The sequence below is a fragment of the Salmo trutta genome, chromosome 15 (genome assembly GCF_901001165.1).
Source record: "Salmo trutta chromosome 15, fSalTru1.1, whole genome shotgun sequence".
NCBI lineage: Eukaryota > Metazoa > Chordata > Actinopteri > Salmoniformes > Salmonidae > Salmo > Salmo trutta.
In genome coordinates, this window is record NC_042971.1 from 9,211,754 (window position 1) to 9,234,372 (window position 22,619).

At 44.1% G+C, this 22,619-nt stretch overlaps 1 protein-coding gene across 5 annotated transcripts in view; it reads right to left on the minus strand.

The window, feature by feature from the left end:
• The window catches only part of LOC115148432 (peripheral-type benzodiazepine receptor-associated protein 1), a 178,548-nt gene that overhangs the window by 74,732 nt on the left and 81,197 nt on the right, over positions 1-22,619 (minus strand). For all 5 annotated transcript variants that reach the window (XM_029690321.1, XM_029690323.1, XM_029690322.1 and 2 more), the window contains 2 exons: positions 21,924-22,031; positions 11,402-11,530 (listed from right to left, as the gene is read on the minus strand). In XM_029690321.1, the coding sequence (XP_029546181.1) occupies positions 11,402-11,530; positions 21,924-22,031 (237 nt within the window). The remainder of the gene's footprint in view (positions 1-11,401; positions 11,531-21,923; positions 22,032-22,619) is intronic.

A 22,619-nucleotide genomic window follows, 5' to 3' on the forward strand; every position in this document is an offset into this window, starting at 1 on the left:
ATACAATTGTTAAATAGTAGCCTAGTTGGTTTAGCCACTGAAAAATACAGGAACCTTCCCACTAGCCATGATTGGCTGAGATAATTGATGGGCAGGACAAGCCGAGAGATGAGTTCAGATTGGTCTGCCATGTAGCATGCTTCTGTCTATAACATGAGCTGCTCAGTATGTGTAGATAATCCTTTCTACCACTGTTTTTTTTTAAAGATAATATTTTTGCTACTGCTCTCAACATTGCTGCCGTTAACAGGCTCTATCGACAAAGATCAGTGGGGAAAAGTTGTGATGGACTACTTTCTTGAGGACAATCGTGCCATGCTGACTCTATCGGACTCAGACGATGAGGAAATCCCCGATTTACGGAAGAAGTTGACCGAGTTTTGAAATCAGTGGAATGCCTGGTGGAAGCAGAAATATTTTTTTATTTAACATTTATTTAACCTGTTTGGTATAGGGGGCAGTATTGAGAATTTTGGAAAAAATATGTTCCCATTTTTAACTGCCTCCTACACCAACTCAGAAGCTAGAATATGCATATTATTGTTCAGGTTTGGATAGAAAACACTCTGAATTTTCTAAAACTGTTTGAATGGTGTCTGTGAGTATAACAGAACTCCTATGGCAGGCAAAAACCTGACAAGGTTTCAAGCAGGAAGTACCCTGTCTGACAAGGAGTCGTGCGTCTTACCTCTTTTTATTGAAAAGTAAGGATCTTAGCTGTAACGTGACAATTCCCAGGGCTCCAATAGGCTCTCAGAGCCCGCGAAATAACTGAAGGTTTACGAGGGAACCTCAGGTTGAAATATATTATCGCCTTTTGTAAGTGGATGCTCGGAGGACCTTTCAATGATGCGCGTGCATGAGTCGCTTCTGAGGAGAAATTTTATTCGGCTGTTTAGGCTCAATGCATACTCCCGGTCGGAATATTATCACTTCTCTACGACATAAATGGCATAAAAATTGGTTTTAAACAGCGGTTGACATGCTTCGAAGTACGGTAATGGAATATTTAGACATTTTTGACACGCCAATGCGCCATGCGCGACACCGCGAAGAAGCATTCTAGAACTCACGAACAAAACGTCGCTGTTTGGATATAACGATGGATTATTTGGGACCAAACCAACATTTGTTATTGAAGTAGAAGTCCTGGCAGTGTATTCTGATGAAGAACAAGCAAGGTAAGAACATCTTTCTTATAGGAAATGTGATTTTGGTGGATGCTGACCTGGGTGGGTATCTAAATAGCTAGCCCTGTAATGCCGGGCTATGTACTTAGATTATTGCAAAATGTGCTTCATCCGAAAAGCTATTTTAAAATCGGACATATCGAGTGCATAGAGGGGTAATGTATCTATAATTCTTAAAATAATTGTTATGCTTTTTGTGAACGTTTATCGTGAGTAATTTAGCAAACTGTTAGTAAATTCACCGGAAGTTTGCGGTGGTTATGCTTTTTCTGAACGTCACATGCTAATGTAAAAAGCTGGTTTTTGATATAAATATGAACTTGATTGAACAGACATGCATGTATTGTATAACACAATGTCCTAGGTGTGTCATCTGATGAAGATTATAAAAGGTTAGTGCTGCATTTAGCTGTGGTTTGGGTTTATGTGACATGATATGCTAGCTTGAAAAATGGGTGTCTGATTTTTTCTGGCTGGGTACTCTGCTAACATAATCTAATGTTTTGCTTTCGTTGTAAAGCCTTTTTGAAATCGGACAGTGGGGTTAGATTAACGAGATTCTTGTCTTTAAATAGCTGTGAAATAGTCATATGTTTGAGAAATTGAAGTTATAGCATTTCTAACGATTCAAAAATCGCGCCACTGGATTTCAGTGGCTGTTACGTAGGTGGGACGAGTTCGTCCCACATGTACTAGAGAGGTTAACTTGGCAAGTCAGTTAATAACAAATTCTTATTTACAATGACGGCCCACCCCGGCCAAACCCTAACCCAGGCGACGTTGGGCCAATTGTGCACCGCCCTATGGGACTCCCAATCACAGCTGGTTGTGATACAGCCTGGAATCAAACCAGGGTCTGTAGTGACGCCTCTAGCACTGAGATGCAGTGTCTTAGACTGCTGCATTACTTGGGAGCCCCAAATGAGGAGAGAGTTTAAAAGAAAACACAGAAGGTTGTTGTATAAAACGCCTGTCCCTGGATTACATCTTCAAACTAAGGGCAACCATGGCATCCATGACAGAGAGGGAGAAGCGTTCATCCATGTATACAGGTAAAAGTCTAGCTACATTTTCAGATATCATACATTTCTAATTTTGTCAGAAAGTCATTGAAAATTAAAGAGCACTGTTAGTTAGATGGCTAACGTTAGCTGGCTGGCTCGCTAGCTAATGTTACGCATATGATCTGTGTAGTAATATTATTCACATCTCAGATAGCCATTTGCATGGCTAGTTTTAGCCTAATGTTAGCCAACTAGCAAACATTGAACCTAGTTGTTTAGCTTCAGCTACCTGCAGGTTCATGCATGGTGCAAGGTAGTATGAGTTGGGATTATGGTTAATTGTTTAGCTAGCTAGATAGTTGTCTAAACTAAAGACTCCACTATGAAAGTAACCATTTCACTCTACCGTTTACACCTTTTGTATACCGTGCATGTGACAAATAAACTTTGATTGTATTTGTTATAGTGTGTGTTTACCAGAGACGGTAATGTGAAGAACAACATGACCTGCACCAAAGTAAGACTGGGATATAGGCCATTTTGTCCAAAATGGCGCTGGAAGAAATGGCAGCAGTTTTACGGGGGTCCAACCAATTGTGCTATTATGTGGGGGTTTTTTCGCGTTATTTGTAACTTATTTTTCTACATAATGTTTCTGCAACCGTATCTTACGGCAGAAAAGAGCTTCTGGACATCAGGACAGCGATCACTCACCTCGGATTTGACAAAGATTTTTTCAACAACAAGCAAGACTCACATGACATTCTCCAAACACCCGACAGGGCCGACATCCCAGTTATTCGCAAGAGGAAGTGACGCAGGTACAGAGCTGAGATTAGGAGCACTCCCTTTAAGAGTGTGCTCCTAATCTCAGCTCGTTACCTGTATAAAAGACACCTGGGAGCCAGAAATCTTTCTGATTGAGAGGGGGCCAAATACTTATTTCCCTCATTAAAATGTAAATCAATTTATAAAATTTTTGACATGCGTTTTTCTGGATTTTTTTGTTTCTTGTAGTTGGCCACCAGGTATGCACTCCACTCCTCTTCGCAGATCTTCTCCAAGTCATTAAGGTTTTGAGGCTGACGTTTGCCAGCTCGAACCTTCAGCTCCCTCCACAGATTTTCTATGGGATTAAGGTCTGGAGACTGGCTAGGCCACTCCAGGACCTTAACGTGCTTCTTCTTGAGCCACTCCTTTGTTGCCTTGGCTGTGTGTTTTGGGTCATTGTCATGCTGGAATACCCATCCACGACCCATTTTCAATGCCCTGGCTGAGGGAAGGATGCTCTCACCCAAGATTTGACGGTACATGGCCCCGTCCATCGTCCCTTTGATGCGGTGAAGTTGTCCTGTCCCCTTAGCAGAAAAACACCCCCAAAGCATAATGTTTCCACCTCCATGTTTGACGGTGGAGATGGTATTCTTGGGGTCATAGGCAACATTCCTCCTCCTCCAAACACGGCGAGTTGAGTTGATGCCAAAGAGCTCCATTTTGGTCTCATCTGACCACAAAACTTTCACCAGTTGCCCTCTGAATCATTCAGATGTTCATTGGCAAACTTCAGACGGGCATGTATATGTATTCTTGAGCAGGGGGACCTTGCGGGCGCTGCAGGATTTCAGTCCTTCACGGCTCCGTGTGTTACCAATTGATTTCTTGGTGACTATGGTCCCAGCTGCCTTGAGATCATTGACAAGATCCTCCCGTGTAGTTCTGGGCTGATTCCTCACCGTTCTCATGATCATTGCAACCCCACGAGGTGAGATCTTGCATGGAGCCCCAGGCCGAGGGATATTGACAGTTCTTTTGTGTTTCTTCCATTTGCGAATAATCGCACCAAATGTTGTCACCTTCTCACCAAGCTGTTTGCCGATGGTCTCGTAGCCCATTCCAGCCTTGTGTAGGTCTACAATCTTGTCCCTGACATCCTTGGAGAGCTCTTTGGTCTTGGCCATCGTGGAGAGTTTGGAATCTGATTGATCGATTGCTTCTGTGGACAGGTGTCTTTTTTACAGGTAACAAGCTGCGGTTAGGAGCACTCCCTTTAAGAGTGTGCTCCTAATCTCAGCTCGTTACCTGTATAAAAGACACCTGGGAGCCAGAAATCTTTCTGATTGAGAGGGGGTCAAATACTTATTTCCCTCATTAAATTGCAAATCAATTTATAACATTTTTGACATGCGTTTTTCTGGATATTTTTGTTGTTATTCTGTCTCTCACTGTTCAAATAAACCTACCATTAAAATTATAGACTGATCCTTTCTTTATCAGTGGGCAAACGTACAAAATCAGCAGGGGATCAAATACTTTTTCCCCCCACTGTACCAAACATTAGGAACACCCTTTTTGCCCTCAGTACAGAATCAATTCTTCAGGGCATGGACTTGAAAGCGTTCCACAGGGATGCAGGCCCCCCATGTTGACTCCAATGATTCCCATAGTTGTGTCAAGTTGCCTGGATGTCCTTTGAGTGGTGGACCATTCTTAATACACACGGGAAACTGTTGAGCGTGAAAAACTCAGCAGTTTTGCAGGTCGACACAAACTGGTGCGCCTGGCACCTACTACCATACACTGTTCAAAGGCACTTCAATCTTTTGTCTTGCCCATTCACCCTCTGAATTGAACACATACACAATCCATGTCTAAATTGTCTCAAGGCTTAAAAATCCATATTTAACCTGCCTCCTCCCTTCATCTACAATGATTGAAGTGGATTTAACAAGTGACATCAATAAGGAATCATAGCTTTCACCTGGTTAGTCTATGTCATGGAAAGAGCAGGTGTTCTTAATGTTTTCTATACTCAGTGTATGACCGCCAATCACTTCTGGAAATCAGATCAACAGTTACTAACCTCAATATCGACTTCAAATACAACTTCATCTCAGACTCACCTGTTCCCTTGTTCTTACCGGAACCAATTCCTTTGTTTCATGGGCTACCAAAACGCCACAATGCGTAGATGGGGTAGACGAGCCGGCATCCTGGTGAGACTGAGACAAAGAAAAAATCGACCGGCACTCCCTTCCGTTCTATTGGCAAATGGCCAGTCACTAGAGAATAAGATGGACGAGCTTTGTTCGAGAGTCTCCTATCAGAGAGACTTGAAAAGCTGCAATATTATATACCTTGCATAGACGTGACTGGATGACTCTATGTACGTAGAACTCAGTGGTTTCTCCATGCAGCAGTACGACCGGACGGCCACGGGTATGTCCTGAGGCCGTCTTGTTAATAAACAACAACTGGTGCACTGCTTCCAGTGTGAAGGAAATGTCAAGCTTTTGCTCACCTGATATAGAAAACCTCATGGTAAGCTGCATACATTTTTATTTACCAAGAGAATTATCATCTGTAATTATCACAGCTGTCTACATCCCTCCACAAGCCAACACCACTTTGGCACCCAACGAAATGTATGGGGCCATAAACAAACAAGAAACCGGAGACTAAACAAACAGAAACTGGAGACTTTAATGCGGGTAGACATAAAACCGTTCTACCTCACTTCTTCTGCACTACTAGGAGTGCTAAAAGTCTAGACAACTTTTATTTTACCCACAGAAGCGCATTAAAGGCCCTCCCTCGTCCTCTCTTCGGCAAATCTGACTACAACTCTATTCTCCTGCTTCCCATTTACAAACAAACACTCAAACAGGAAGTAACACTGATGCGCTCAGTACGTAAGTGGTCCAATAAAGCAGACGCGAGGCTATAAGACTGTTTGCTAGTACAGACTGGGATATGTTCCGGGATTCATCTGATAGCATTGAAGAGTTTACCACATCAGTCACAGCCTTCATCTATAAGTGCATAGACGACGTCGTCCCCACGAAAAAATGTTTTGAAAAAAAAGAAATGCATGAAATGAAATGAAATGTATGAAAGGTAGGGCTTTCTCCTGCTGGAGGTAGGGCTTTCTCCTATAGAGCTCCATTTTTATGGAATGGTCTGCCTACCCATGTGAGAGACGCAGACTCAGTCTCAACCTTTAAGTCTTTACTGAAGACTTATCTCTTCAGTAGGTCCTATGATTAAGTATAGTCTGGCCCAGGAGTGTGAAGGTGAACGGAAAGGCTGGAGCAACGAACCGCCCTTGCTGTCTCTGCCTTGCCGGTTCCCCTCTTTCCACTGGGATTCTCTGCCTCTAACCCTATTACAGGGGCTGAGTCACTGACTTACTGGTGTTCTTCCATGCCGTCCATGGGAGGGGTGCGTCACTTGAGTGGGTTGAGTCACTGACGTGGTCTTCCTGTCTGGGTTGGCGCCCCCCCTTGGGTTGTGCCATGGCGGAGATTTTTGTGGGCTATACTCTGCCTTGTCTTCAGACGGTAAGTTGGTGGTTGTAGACATCCCTCTTGTGGTGTGGGGGCTGTGCTTTGGCAAAGTGGGTGGGGTTATATCCTGCCTGTTTGGCCCTGTCCGGGGGTATCATCGGATGGGGCCACAGTGTCTTCTGATCCCTCCTGTCTCAGCCTCCAGTATTTATGCTGCAGTAGTTTATGTGCCGGGGGGCTAGGGTCAGTCTGTTACATCTGGAGTATTCTCTTGTCTTATCCGGTGTCCTGTGTGAATTTAAATATGCTCTCTCTAATTCTCTCTTTCTCTCTTTCTTTCTTTCTCTCGGAGGACCTGAGCCCTAGGACCATGCCTCGGGACTACCTGGCATGATGACTCCTTGCTGTCCCCAGTCCACCTGGCCATGCTGCTGCTCCAGTTTCAACTGTTCTGCCTGCGGCTACGGAACCCTGACCTGTTCATCGGACATACTTGTTGCACCCTCGACAACTACAATGATTATTATTATTTGACCATGCTGGTCGTTTATGAACATTTTAACATCTTGACCATGTTCTGTTATAATATCCACCCGGCACAGCCAGAAGAGGACTGGCCACCCCTCATAGCCTGGTTCCTCTCTAGGTTTCTTCCTAGGTTTTTGGCCTTTCTAGGGAGTTTTTCCTAGGGAGTTTTTCCTAGCCACCGTGCTTCTTTCACATGCATTGCTTGCTGTTTGCAGGCTGGGTTTCTGTACAGCACTTTGAGATTTCAGCTGATATACGAAGGGCTATATAAATAAATTTGATTTGATTTGATTTTGATTTGAAATGTATGCATTCACTACTGTAAGTCGCTCTGGATAAGAGCGTCTGCTACATGACTAAAATGTAAATGTAAAATGATATCCAAACCAAAAAAACATTGATTTTCAAGAAATATCTGCACTAGGCTAAAGGCTAGAGCTACCACTTACAAGAAACGTGACACAGACATGGACAAATACAAGAAAGCCTGCTATGACCTCCGACGAGACATCAAACATGCAAAAAGACAATATAAGAGGAAGGTGGAATCCCATTACCAGGGCGCTTTTGTATAAAGCTGGAAAGGGTTACAAAAGTATCTCTAAAAGTCAGTCCACGGTAAGATAAATTGTCTATAAATGGAGAAATTTCAGCACTGTTGCTACTCTCCCTAGGAGTGGCCGTCCTGCAAAGATGACTGCAAGAGAACAGAGCAGAATGCTCAATGAGGTTAAGAAGAATCCTAGAGTGTCAGCTAAAGACTTACAGAAATCTCTGGAAGATGCATAACGTCTTTGTTTACGAGTCTACAATATGTAAAACACTAAACAAGAATGGTGTTCATGGGAGGACACCATGGAAGAAGCCACTGCTGTCCAAAAAAAACATTGCTGCATGTCTCAAGTTCGCAAAAGAGCACCTGGATGTTCCACAGCGCTACTCGCAAAATATTCTGTGGACAGATGAAACTAAAGTTGTGTTGTTTGGAAGGAACACACAACACTATGTGTGGATGAAAAAGGCACAGCACACCAACATGAAAACCTCATCCCAACTGTAAACTATGGTGGAGGGAGCATCATGGTTTGGGGCTGCTTTGCTGCCTCAGGGCCTGGACAGCTTGCTAGCATAGATAAAAAAATGAATTCCCAAGTTTATCAAGATATTTTGCAGGAGAATGTAAGGCTATCTGTCTGCCAATTGAAGCTCAACAGCAGTTAGGTGATGCAACAGGACAACAACCCAAAACACATAAGTAAATCATCAACAGAATGGCTTGAACAGAAGAAAATATGCCTTCTGGAGTGGTCCAGTCAGTCCTGACCTCAACCCGATTGAGATGCTGTGGCATGACCTCAAGAGAGCAGTTCATACCAGACATCCCAAGAATATTGTGGAACTGAAACAGTTTTGTAAAGAGGAATGGTACAAAATTCCTCCTGACCGTTGTGCAGGTCTGATCCGCAACTACAGAAAACGTTTGGTTGAGATTATTGCTGCCAATAGAGGGTCAACCAGTTATTAAATCCAAGGGTTCACATACTGTGAATGTTTACATGGTGTGTTCAATATTAATATGAACAATTATAATTGTTTGTGTGTTATTAGTTTAAGCAGACTGTGTTTGTCTATTGTTGTGACTTAGATGAAGATCAGATGAAATTGTATGACCAATTTATTCAGAAATCCAGGTAATTCTAAAGGGCTCACATTTTTTTTCTTCCACTGCGAATGTGTTTCATGCTCGATTCTAGAAATATAACACTGAGTCTGCGTGAAAGCCCCTGTTGTTTTGGATGTCTGTGTGATCTGGCTATTCATGGCCGATGTGAGTAAAACTTTGAAACATGTTAAACTCACAAGGTCGCCAGGCCAGACGGAATACCAGGACGCGTTCTCAAAGCATGCGCAGACTAGCTGTCACAGTCTGTAATCCCAGCATGTTTCAAGCTGACCAACATTGTCCCTGTTACCAAGAACTCCAAGGTAACCAGTCTAAATTACTATAGCCCTATCACATTCACATCTGTAATGATGAAGTGCTTTGAAAGGCTGGTCATGACACACATCAATACCATCATCCCAGACACCCTGGATCCATTCCAATTTGCATACCGCCCCAACAGATCCACAGATGATGCAATCTCAATTGGACTTCACACTGCCCTCTCCCACCTGGACAAGAGAGGAAGAAACTATGTGAGAATGTGGTTCATAGACTACAGCTCAGCATTCAACACCATAGTCCCCTCCAAGCTGTGGACCCTGGGACTGAACACCTCCCTCTGCAACTGGATACTGGACTTCCTGACGGGCTGGCCCGATGTGGTGAAGGTATGCAACAACACATCTGCCACGCTGACCCTCAACACGGGGGCCCCCTCAGGGTTGTGTGCTTAGTCCCCTCCTGTACTCCCTGTTCACCCACGACTCCAACACTATCATCAAGTTTGCTGACGACACAACGGTGGTAGGCCTATGGTGGCGAAATTACAAGATTGTTATAATACTGTTATTGCATCAAATGGCTATTTTTCTTAGATGTAACAGAATAGGGTTCTTAGAACTCTCATGTGTCTGTGTTAACACTGACAGTAGATTTACGATGCCTTAGGTGATAAACCTAACAAGCCACTTTCCATTAATGTGAGGGAGATGGCTCCGGTTGAGAGGAACCTCATTTTGGGGGCCAAACCCTGGTTTCCTTACAATGAGAACAGTCTTCACAGCAGATACTGTCTGCTGTGAATTATTCATTTCTTTCATACAACTCCTAACCTATTGACCCAATGTATTCATAAAGAGCTATAAAGAGCTGTAACTCAGTTCTGCTCTTCTCAGTGATCACCTCCAGGGTGGTTACCTACCAACTCCATTACTGCAGTAATTAAATAATAAAGTTAAATTGTTTTGAAGAAATCTAAAAGTCTCTCCTTTGATTATAATTCCACCACATGCCTGATCACTGACGGCGATGAGACAGACTACAGGGAGGAGGTCAGAGTCTTAGCAGTGAGGTGCCAGGGCAACAACCTCTCCATCAACATCAGTAAGACCAAGGAGCTGATCGTGGACTACAGGAGCAAGAGGAGAGAGCACGTCCCCATCCACATTGACAGGGCTGTAGTGATGCGGATCGAGAGCTTCAAAGTCCTTGTCGTCCACATCACTAAGGACTTAACATGGTCCACAGACACCCGCATGGTTGTGAAGAGGGCATGGCTGCGCCTCTTCCCCCTCAGGAGGCTGAAAAGATTTGGCATGGGCCCTTGGATACTCAAAAGTTCTCTAGCTGCACCATTGAGAGCATCCTGACTGGCAGCACGGCCACTTGGTATGGCAAATGCACTGCCCTTGACAGCAAAGCGCTTCAGAGGGTGGTGCAGACAGCTCAGTACATCACTGTGGCCAAGCTCCCTGCCATCCAAGACTTCTATATCAGGCGGTGTCAGAGGAAGGCCCAAAAAATTTCCAAAGACCGGCAAATGGTACGGGAGCATCGGCTCTTGTACCAACATGCTCCGAAACAGCACAGGCTCATAGTAAAGGGTCTGAATACTTATGTAAATAAGGTAATTCAGTTTTTTATTTTTAATACATTTACAAATATTTCGCTTTATCATTATGGGGTATTGTGTGTAGATTGATGAGGAACATGTTTAATTTAAGCCATTTTAGAATAAGCCTGTAACGTAACAAAATGTGGAAACAGTCAAGGGGTCTGAATACTTTCTGAATGCACTGTCCATATCTACATCAAATACATAATACCCCTGCACATTCCCTACTGTGTTTATTTATTTATTTATTTTGCTCCTTTGCACCCAATTATTTATATTTCTACTTTGCACTTTCTTCTACTACAAATCTACCATTCCAGTGTTTTACTTGCTATATTGTATTTACTTTGCCACCATGGCCTTTTTTGCCTTTACCTCTCTTATCTCACCTCATTTGCTCACATTGTATATAGACTTATTTTTCTACTGTATTATTGACTTTGTTTATTCCATGTGTAACTCTGTGTTGTTGTATGTGTCAAACTGCTTTGCTTTATCTTGGCCAGGTCGCAATTGTAAATGAGAACTTGTTCTCAACTTGCCTACCTGGTTAAATAAAGGTGAAATAAAAAAATAAAAAATAAACATTGATCTATTACCGGTACTACATGTACATAGCTCCATTCCTGTGTATTTTATTCCTTGTGCTACTATTTTTATTTGTATTATTATTTTTTACTGCATAGCTGGGAAGTGCTCCTAAACAAGCATTTCATAGTAAAGTCTAAATTGTTGTATTCAGCACGTGACAAATAACATTTTATTTGAAATGAGTTTGACATCCCTGCAGTAAGGCAATAGCTATATCTGAAAACAGTGATAGGCTTGTAGTTTACCACTTTGAGGTTGGCCTCCTGTAGTTTGCGTGCCCTGTCCTCCAGTCTCTTAGCGATGACAGCCAGCTCTGTGTTCTTCCTCCTCAGACGCCTCACCTTCTCCTCAGTCTCTGGGACACTGCTCTTCCTCTGCAGAGAGATAAAGGGAGAGACGTATTTAAAAACCTCCTCCACAGGCCTGCAGCTCTGACTGACCCAGCCAGAACAGGACAGGCATGGTAAGGACTGGACCAAAATAACACAGTAGAGGACTCAAAAAGACAAAGACAAACTTTCGTAACCCCGGTTCTCTGATAATATGAGTGTGTCACTATGGGGATTTGTTCCAGGCGGATCACAACACAAAGAACCAATCACATAACATATTTTGGAGAAAGACAGATCGAGAGGCGAATGAGGTGAGCCCTTCCCTCCGGAGCCCTTCCCTCCGGAGTCAATCACCACCTTCCGGAGACACCACCTTCCGGAGACACCTGAAACTCCACCTGAAACCCCACCTCTTTAAGGAATACCTGGGATAGGATAAAGTAATCCTTCTAACCCCCCCGCCTTAAAAGATTTAGATGCATTATTGTAAAGTGGTTGTTCCACTGGATATCATAAGGTGAATGCACCAATTTGTAAGTCGCTCTGGATAAGAGCGTCTGCTAAATGACTTAAATGTTAAATGTAATGCCACTCACCTGTCCTCTGGTCATTCTCAAGCATGCCTTTCTTCCTTGCTCTCTGCGAGTAGGGAAATGCGGTGATACATCTCACTCATGATCAGAGAGCCAGGGTTACGAAAGTAACCATGAGTTCTCTTTCAAATTCTTGTTTCGATGTATCACTATGGAGATATGGCCAACTCCCGTATCGTAGACATGCTCTCTGAAGCTAGGGTAATCCCAACAGCATCATCCCTCAGAGGCTCCGACACAGTAGACGTCAACGAAGGTGCAGTGACGTCCAGTCAGTAAAAAGCTCAAACGTACGAGGGGTGGCCCAACGTCACATAGCAAATCTATTGTAAAGAGATGCCTTTGAACAGTACCATAGAGGAAGCCATACCTCTGGTGGAATGAGCCCTCAGGCCCTCCAGGGGCTGTAAACCCTTGCTATTATAAGCCAATATAATAGCCTCCAGTATCCAATGGGATAGCTGTTAATGAGAGAGGGGGTCCACTTGCAGGGAGGTTTTCAAGAAACTAAAAGTTGTTCGCTATTGCGTAAAGCTCTCATTCTGTCCAAGTAAATGTGCAAAGCATGTACTGGACATAACAGTGGAGACACTCTTCTTTCGTAGAGGTGAGGGGTGGTGGGTGTAAAGCCACAAGCTCTAAGGCGAGACAAAATATGAATGACCTTAGGCATGAAGACGGGGTTAGGTAAGAAGGTTACTTTGGATAACCTGGGGCAAACTATAGGCAAGAATGGTGGACTGACAGTGCGTGCAGCTCACTCACTCGCTTTGCAGATGGAAGGGCAATTAGAAAAGCGGTTTGAAAGAGAGATATTACATCTCCATGCTTTCCAACGGCTCAAAAAAAGGCTGCTGTGAAAGGCCTTAAGCACAATAGACAGGTCCCATGACAGGACTAAAGGCTTGGAAATGGTTAAGTAAAACGATATGAAGGAGAGATATTTCATCTCCATGATTCCAGCGGCTCAAAAAGGCTGATGTGAAATAGCCTCAAGCACAAAAGACCGTTCTAAAGACGGCGCTAAGGGCTTGGATACTGGGTTTAGGCGATGCGCTCCCTTCATAATACGACATAACAGAGGAAGTCCCTACTGTCTGATTGCCTAAGCCTATATGACAGGCCAAGATAGCGGCTAAACAGACCTTAACAGCAGAGAAAACCTTCCCTGCAAGAAGCATAAAACCTCAGATACAGAGCATTGGTAAGGAATGATCTATTCTTGGCGCGCCACTTGTTACCACACAGTGAGCATGTAGAAGGGACTACGGCACTCTGAAGATCTCAAAGATCCAGAATGGAAAGCGTGTCGTACTCTATTTAAACAGTGGAGAAACCCTTCCCTCTGTTAGATACAATATACTTTATTTCCATGAAACCAAGGTTGGTGGTATTTGTTTACAGTGCAGCATGGTAGCTTTGAAGTGCAACTTCAGAAAGTATTCACTCTCAGTCGAGCAGTGAATTTCAAACACAGATTCAACCACAAAAACCAGGGACGTTTTCCAATGTCTCACAAAGAAGGGCACCTATTGGTGGATGGGTAAAATAAAACACTGAGTTAATATATTCCTTTGAGCATGAAGAAGTTATTAATTACGATTTGGATGGTGTATCAATACACCCAGTCACTACAAAGCTACCTACCCAACTCAGTTGCCGGAGAGGAAGGAAACCGCTCAGGATTTTCACCATGAGGCCAATGGCGACTTTAAGACAGTTTAATGGCTGTGATGAGAGACAACTGAGGATCAAATCAAATTGTATTTCTCACTTGCCCTGGATACAACAGCTGTTGAACCTGTTAACTTCTTTGGGATAGGGGGTGGTATTTTGACGTCCGGATGAAAAGCGTGCCGAAAGTAAACTGCCTGCTACTCAGGCCCAGAAGCTAGGATATGCATATATTTGGATAGCAAACACTCTAAAGTTTCTAAAACTGTTAAAATAATGTCTGTGAGTATAACAGAACTGAAATGACAGGCAAAACCCCAAGGACAAACCATCCCACCCAAAAAAATATTTCATCCTACCACTGATATTAATGGTTGGCACTTTTATAATAGGGTGAAATCGTACCCGATTGCAGTTCGTAGGGCTTGCACTAGATGTCAACAGTCTTTAGAAAGAGTTTCAGGCTGGTTTTTGGAAAAATGAGCCAGTAATTGTAGTTTTTCTAGGTGGCTCCCATTTTGGCTGTAGTGTTTCCAAGCTCGTGACTGAGAGCGCATTCTTTGGTATTTTCTCCGGTAAAGACAATAACGATTCTCCATCTTAACAACAAGTTAAGCTTTATTTTGATGTATTGCACTTGTGATTTCATGAAAGTTTAATATTTATAGGAATTTAATTAGAATTTGGCGCTCTGCAATTTCACTGGAAATTGTCGAAATGGGACGGTAGCGTCCCCCTAATCCGCAAGAAGTTAAGGAACCTTTTGGACCTATACTTGGCGCTCTGGTACCGCTTGCCGTGCGGTAGCAGAGAGAACAGTCTATGACTTGGGTGACTGGAGTCTTTGACAATTTTTGGGGTCTTCCTCTGACACTGCCTGGTATAGAGGTCCTGGATGGCAGGAAGCTTGGCCCCAGTGATGTACTGGGCCGTACGCATTACCCTCTGCAATACCAGGCGGTGATGCAACCGTTCAGGATGCTCTCGATGGTACAACTGTAGAACTTTTAGAGGATATGGGGACCCATGCAAAATCCTTTCAGTCTCCTAAATAGGTGTTGTCATTCCCTCTTCACAGCTGTCTTGGTGTGTTTGGACCATGATAGTCTGCTGGTGATGTGGACAGCAAGGAACTTGAAGCTCTCGACCCGCTGCACTACAGCCCAGTCCATGTGAATGGGGGTGTGTTCGGCCCTCTTTTTCCTGTAGTCCACAATCAGCTCCTTTGTCTTGCTCATGTTGAGGGAGAGGTTGTTGTCCTGGCACCACACTGCCAGGTCTCTGACCTCCCTATAGGCTGTCTCATCTTTGTCGTTGATCAGACCTACCACCGTTGTGTCGTCAGCAAACTTAATGATGGTGTTGGAGTCATGCTTGGCCACGTGGGTGAACCGAGAGTATAGGAGGAGACTAAGCACGCACCCCGTGTTGAGGATCAGCGTGGCAGATGTGTTGTTGCCTACCCTTACCACCTGGGGGCGGCCCATCAGGAAGTCCAGGATCCAGTTGCAGAGGGAGGTGTTTAGTCCCAAAGGTGTTCCTTTTGTCCAGGTGGGAAAGGGCAGTGTGGAGTGCAATTGAGATTGGGTCATCTGTGGATCTGTTGGGGCGGTATGCAAATTGGAGTGGGTCTAGGGTTTCCGGGATGATGGTGTTGATGTGAGCCATAACCAGCCTTTCAGAGAATTTCATGGCTACCGACATGAGTGCTATCGGGTGGAAGTCATTTAGGCAGGTTATCTTCCCTTTCTTGGGCACAGGGACTATGGTGGTCTGCTTGAAACATGTAGGTATTACAAACTCGGTCAGTGAGAGGTTGAAAATGTCAGTGAAGACACTTGCCAGTTGGTTCGCGCATGCTCAGAGTATATGTCCTGGTAATCCGGCTAGCCCCGCGGCCTTTACATTTACGTAATTTAGCAGACGCTTTTATCCAGAGCAACTTACAGTAGTGAATGCATACATTTCATATATATTTTTTCTTTCTGTACTGGTTCCCCGTGGGAATCGAACCCACAACCCTGGCGCTGCAAACACCATGCTCTACCAACTGAGCCACACGGGACCTGTTGTGAATGCTGACCTGTTTAAAGGTCTTGCTCACATCGGCTACGGAAAGCGTGATCACACAGTCGTCTGGAACAGCTGGTGCTCTTATGTATGCTTCAGTGTTGCCTTTTATGCTCGCTTCGAGGCAAGCATTTAGCTTGTCTGGTAGGCTCACGTCACTGGGCAGATCACGTCTGGGTTTCCCTTTGAAGTCTTTAAAGGTTTGCAAGCCCTGCCACATCCGACGAGCGTCAGAGCCGGTGTAGTAGGATTCAATCTTAGTCCTGTATTGATGCTTTGCTTGTTTGATGGTTCATTTGCGGGCATAGCGTGATTTCTTATAAGCATCAGGATTAGTGTCCTGCTCCTTGAAAGCAGCAGCTCTAGCCTTTAGCTTGGTGCGGATGTTGCCTGTAATCCATGGATTCTGGTTGGGATATGTACGTACGGTCACTGTGGGGATGACATCGTCAATGCACTTATTGATGAAGCCAGTGACTGAGGTGGTATACTCCACAATGCGATTGGATGAATCCCGGAACATATTCCAGTCTGTGCTAGCAAAACAGTCCTGTAGCATAGCATCTGCATCATCTGACCACTTCTGTTTTGAGCAAGTCACTGGTACTTCCTGCTTGAGTTTTTGCTTCTAAGCAGGAATCAGGAGGATATAATTATGGTCAGATTTGCCAAATGGTGGACAAGGGAGAGCTTTGTTCGTGTCTGTGTGTGTGGAGAAAAGGCGGTCTCAAGTTCTTTTTTATAGTTGCACATGTGACGTGCTGGTAGAAATGAGGTAAAACAGATTTAAGTTTGCCTGCATTAAAGTCCCCGGCCATTAGGAGCGCTGCTTCTGGGTGAGAATTTCTTGGCCTTATACAGCTTGTTGAGTGTGGTCTTAGGGCCAGCATCTGTTTATCATGGTAAATAGACAGCTACGAAAAAAATAGATGAAAACTCTCTTGGTAGGTAGTGTGGTCTACAGCTTATCATGAGGTACTCTACCTTAGGCGAGCAATACTTCGAGCAATTGCTTAATATTATACATTGTGCCCCAGCTGTTATTGACAAATAGACACACACCACCACCCCTTGTCTTACCGGAGGTCGCTGATCCGTTTTGCCGATGCACGGAAAACCCAGCCAACTGTATATTATGCGTGTTGCCGTTCAGCCACAACTCGGTGAAACACAAGATATTACAGTTTTTAATATCCCGTTGGTAGGATAGCCTCGAACGGAGCTCATCCAGTTTATTCTCCAGTGATTGCACGTTGGCCAAACAAACGGATGGTAGATGCGGGTTACCCACTCACCGAAGAATTCTCACAAGGCACCCGGATCTGTGCCCCCTCGATCTCCGTCTTTTTTTCATGCGAATGATGGGGATTTGGTCCTGGTCCGGGTCAACAGCATATCCTTCGCGTCAGACACATTAAATAAAACATCTTCACCCAGTTTGAGGTGAGTTATCTGTGATCTGATATCCAGAAGCTATTTTCAGTCATAATAGAAGGTAGCAGAAACATTATATACAAAGTAAGTTACAAACAATGCGAAAAAAACAAACAATATAGCACAATTGGTTAGGAGCCCGTAAAACATCAGCCACCTCCTCCTGCACCATTGTTACATCAACAACATTGTAGTAACTCCACAAACCTAAATGACAGAGTGAAAAGAAGGAAGCCTGTACAGAATATTCCAAAACATGCATCCTGATTGCAATAAAGCACTAAAGAAAAACTGCAAAAAATGTGGCAAAGAAATTAACTTTATGTCCTGAATACAAAGCGTTATGTTTGGGGCAAATCCAACACAACACATCCCTCAGTACCACCCTTCATATTTTCAAGCATGATGGTGGCTCCATCATGTTATGGGTATGCTTGTCATCGGCAAGGACTAGGACATTTTTAGGATAATAAATTCACCTTTCAGTTGCTTACCAAGACAACATTGAATGTTCCTGAGTGGCCTAGTTACAGTTTTGAGTTAAATGTGCTTGAAGATCTATGGCAAGAAAATGGTTGTCTAGCAATGTTCAACAACCAACTTGACAGAGCTTGAAGATTAAAAAAACATATATTTAATCAATTTTTTTTAATTCAGGCTGTAACAACAAAATGTAAAATAAGTCAAGGGGTATGAATACTTTCTGAAGGCACTGCACACACATCTAGTATCGGGTCAGACCCTCCTTTGTCTCCAGAACAGTCTGAATTCTGTGGGGCATGGACTCTACAAGGTGTTGCAAACCTTCCACAGGGATGTTGGTCCATGCTGACACGATGGCATCCCGCAGTTGCTGCAGATTGGACGGCGGTACATTCATGCTGCGAAATGCCCATTCCATCTCATCCCAAAGATGGGATTGGTCAGCGGTTTGGTCAACAATAATGTTCAGATACGCTGTGTTTTTCAATTGTTGCTCAATTGGTATCAAGGGACCTAACGTGTGCCAGGAAAACATTCCCCACACCAGAACACCACTGCCACCAGCCTGTACTGTTGACACTAGTCAGGATGGGTCCATGGACTCATGCTGCTTACGCCAAATCCTGACTCTGACATCAGCATGATGCAACAGGAACTGGAATTCGTCGGACCAGGAATTTTTTTCCCCCACTCCTCAATTGTCCAGTGTTGGTGATTGTGTGCCCACTGGAGCCGCTTCTTCTTGTTTTTAGCTGATAGGAGTGTAACCCGTCGTGGTCGTCTGCTGCAATAGTCCAAGTGACAAGTTGTGCCTTCCGAGATGCCGTTCTGCACACCACTGTTGTACTGCGCCATTATTTGTCTGTTTGTGGCTCACCTGTTAGCTTGCACAAGTCTTGCAATTCTTCTTTGACCTCTCTCATCAATGAGCTGTTTTCGCCCACAGGACTGATGTTGACTGGATGGTTTTTGTTTGTCGTACCATTCTCGGTAAACGCTAGACACTGTCGTGCGTGAAAAGCCCAGGAGGGCGGACGTTTCTGAGATACTGGATCTGGCGTGCCTGGCACCGACAATCATACCACGCTAAAAGTCACTTAGGTCACTCGTTTTGCCAATTCTAACGTTCAATCGAACAGTAACGGAATGCCTGGATGCCTGTCTGCCTGCTTTATATAGCAAGCCATGGCCACGTGACTCACTGTAGGAGCAAATCATTTTTGTGAATGGGGTGAGTGCATCTACTCCAGCCTTACCTCATACAACAAACATTCACCCACATTCATTATAATGTGGACAGTGTGTACATTAACAAATTTGTGACAAGCAATTAGAATAGCATCACCACAATTCCTAGATATAAATATCAACAATCCATAAAGTCAATAACTCCATAAAGTGCGTGGTCCCTGGAGTAGCCATAGGGAGATCAATGTTCTGACTGCTGGGGGGGGGGATAAATCAGGTTTGGTGGTCAATGACCTCTAGCACCTACCAAGGGGTAGGGGCTGAAAGAGGTAATTAGCTGGATGGGAGGGGTCGTTGATTATTTTTTTCTGCACATTTGGAGGAGAGCTTGGTGTACAGAGAGCTCACAAAAGGAAGGTCTCAGCCAGTGATCTTTGAGGCTTTCGATACAACCCTCTCTAGTCTCTTCTTAGAGTGTATAAAAGGGGCTAAGGCATTGGATAGTAAATTACCTGAGTGGCAAGCCTGTACCATTTAGATTCACTCCCTCACGGACTACGCCCAAATTAAAAATGTTGGTCACAAAAAGACTAAAATCACTAGGAATTCAGAAAAACAAGTGTTTCCCTTAGGAAATCTGTTCACCAAGTATTCCTACGAACAAAAATGAGACGTGATCCTGTCTCAATATAATCAAGGTATGAAATTATTGTTATTTTCAAATACAATCTCTTTATGGGATGAGTTGTGGTCAGTTTGCAGTGTACAAATGATTATCATTACACTTTTTCCCTTCGCGCTGTTGTCTGTGCCTAACAACGTTTGTACCATGTTTACATACCATGACTTTACTTTCATTAATCTGATGACTGTTATTTATCGAATCAACTAACTATGTTTAATTGTTACCCGATTAAATGAATCATGTAACAATTAACTAATTTGGAATTTGGGGCACCACGAGAGCGTTTGTTTAAAGAGTTACCATCTCCTGAATTAAACTCTAAAGGTCTTTACATGTTGTGTTTATACACTGCTCAAAAAAATAAAGGGAACACTAAAATAACACATCCTAGATCTGAATGAATGAAATAATCTTATTAAATACTTTTTTCTTTACATAGTTGAATGTGCTGACAACAAAATCACACAAAAAGAATCAATGGAAACCCAATTTATCAACCCATGGAGGTCTGGATTTGGAGTCACACTCAAAATTAAAGTGGAAAACCACACTACAGGCTGATCCAACTTTGATGTAATGTCCTTAAAACAAGTCAAAATGAGGCTCAGTAGTGTGTGTGGCCTCCACGTGCCTGTATGACCTCCCTACAACGCCTGGGCATGCTCCTGATGAGGTGGCGGGTGGTCTCCTGAGGGATCTCCTCCCAGACCTGGACTAACGCACCCGCCAACTCCTGAACAGTCTATGGTGCAACGTGGCGTTGGTGGATGGAGCGAGACATGATGTCCCAGATGTGCTCAATTGGATTCAGGTCTGGGGAACGGGCGGGCCAGTCCATAGCATCAATGCCTTCCTCTTGCAGGAACTGCTGACACACTCCAGCCACATGAGGTCTAGCATTGTCTTGCATTAGGAGGAATCCAGGGCCAACCGCACCAGCATATGGTCTCACAAGGGTTCTGAGGATCTCATCTCGGTACCTAATGGCAGTCAGGCTACCTCTGGCGAGCACATGGAGGGCTGTGTGGCCCCCCAAAGAAATGCCACCCCACACCATGACTGACCCACCGCCAAACCGGTCATGCTGGAGGATGTTGCAGGCAGCAGAACGTTCTCCACGGCGTCTCCAGACTCTGTCACGTCTGTCACGTGCTCAGTGTGAACCTGCTTTCATCTGTGAAGAGCACAGGGCGCCAGTGGCGAATTTGCCAATCTTGGTGTTCTCTGGCAAATGCCAAACATCCTGCACGGTGTTGGGCTGTAAGCACAACCCCCACCTGTGGACGTCGGGCCCTCATACCACCCTCATGGAGTCTGTTTCTGACCGTTTGAGCAGACACATGCACATTTGTGGCCTGCTGGAGGTCATTTTGCAGGGCTCTGGCAGTGCTCCTCCTGCTCCTCCTTGCACAAAGGCGGAGGTAGCGGTCCTGCTGCTGGGTTGTTGGCCTCCTACGGCCTCCTCCACGTCTCCTGATGTACTGGCCTGTCTCCTGGTAGCGCCTCCATGCTCTGGACACTACACTGACAAACACAGCAAACCTTCTTGCCACAGCTCACATTGATGTGCCATCCTGGATGAGCTGCACTACCTGAGCCACTTGTGTGGGTTGTAGACTCAGTCTCATGCTACCACTAGAGTGAAAGCACCACCAGCATTCAAAAGTGACCAAAACATCAGCCAGGAAGCATAAGAACTGAGAAGTGGTCTGTGGTCACCACCTGCCGAACCACTCCTTTATTGGGGGTGTCTTGCTAATTGCCTATAATTTCCACCTGTTGTCTATTCCATTTGCACAACAGCATGTGAAATGTATTGTCAATCAGTGTTGCTTCCTAAGTGGACAGTTTGATTTCACAGAAGTGTGATTGACTTGGAGTTACATTGTGTTGTTTAAGTGTTCCCTTTATTTTTTTGACCAGTGTATTTTTGGTCAGTATACAGTATATATTAACGTATCATAAGAAAAATTGTAGTGAGGCAACATGAGACGTGAAAGGCTAGCATTTTACTCCAAAACAGGAGTTGATTCTCTCTCGCTCTCTCTCAAAAACATCCACCATGGTCACATGACCAATATCTACGCTCTGGTTGGAGGATTCCTAAAGATTGCCCACAAGGTGGCGCTGCCGGTCAAAATTGCAAATTTTCAAAGGAAAAAAGTTTCTGCAACCATTGCAGGCAACATTGCTCTGCAATATTGCCTTAAAGAATTGTGAGTTTATCATCAACTTTAGTCTAGACGAGGCCTCTACCTAGCCCCTAGTTCTCGTCCAGACCTCTAGTCTAGTCCATGTAAACACTCACCAGCAGGCTGTTCTCCTCTCTCAGGTTGGTGCAGGTCTTCTCCAACACATCCAGAGCTTGCAGCAGCTCAGAGTTCTGACGCACCAAGAACCCATAGTCAGTGCCATTCTGGAACACAGAGATAGAACACACACATCAAGACCATGTACATGCTTTCACTCCACATTTACAAGTCTTGCCAGGACATTACATTAAAGATGGAATCTGCATTGGGGGAAAAAGCGCCACTGTCCGCCCCTAGTACCTTTGTTATTGTTTTGGTTTTGTGGACCGAACGGAGATGAGGTGTGTCAAGCAGTGTGGTTAAAACATTGCAGTACATATTCTGCTGTTCTATCACGCATGCAATTATGTCCAAGGGAGAAAAAAACAACAGTGTTTGTTGTTTGCATTAACGTCTTTTTTGTTGTAATATCCCAAAGGGACGTGGCAGTTTCACCATTAAGGATTCCAGCTTTAAGATACAATACAATAAAAAAAATGTTTTTTTTTTTGTTTTTTTTCACCTTTATTTGACCAGGTAGTCAAGTTGAGAACAAGTTCTCATTTACAACTGCGACCTGGCCAAGATAAAGCAAAGCAGTGTGACACAGACAACAACACAGAGTTACACATGGAGTAAACAAACAAGCCAATAACACAATAAACAAGTCAATGACACAGTAGAAAAAAGAAAGTCTATATACAGTGTGTGCA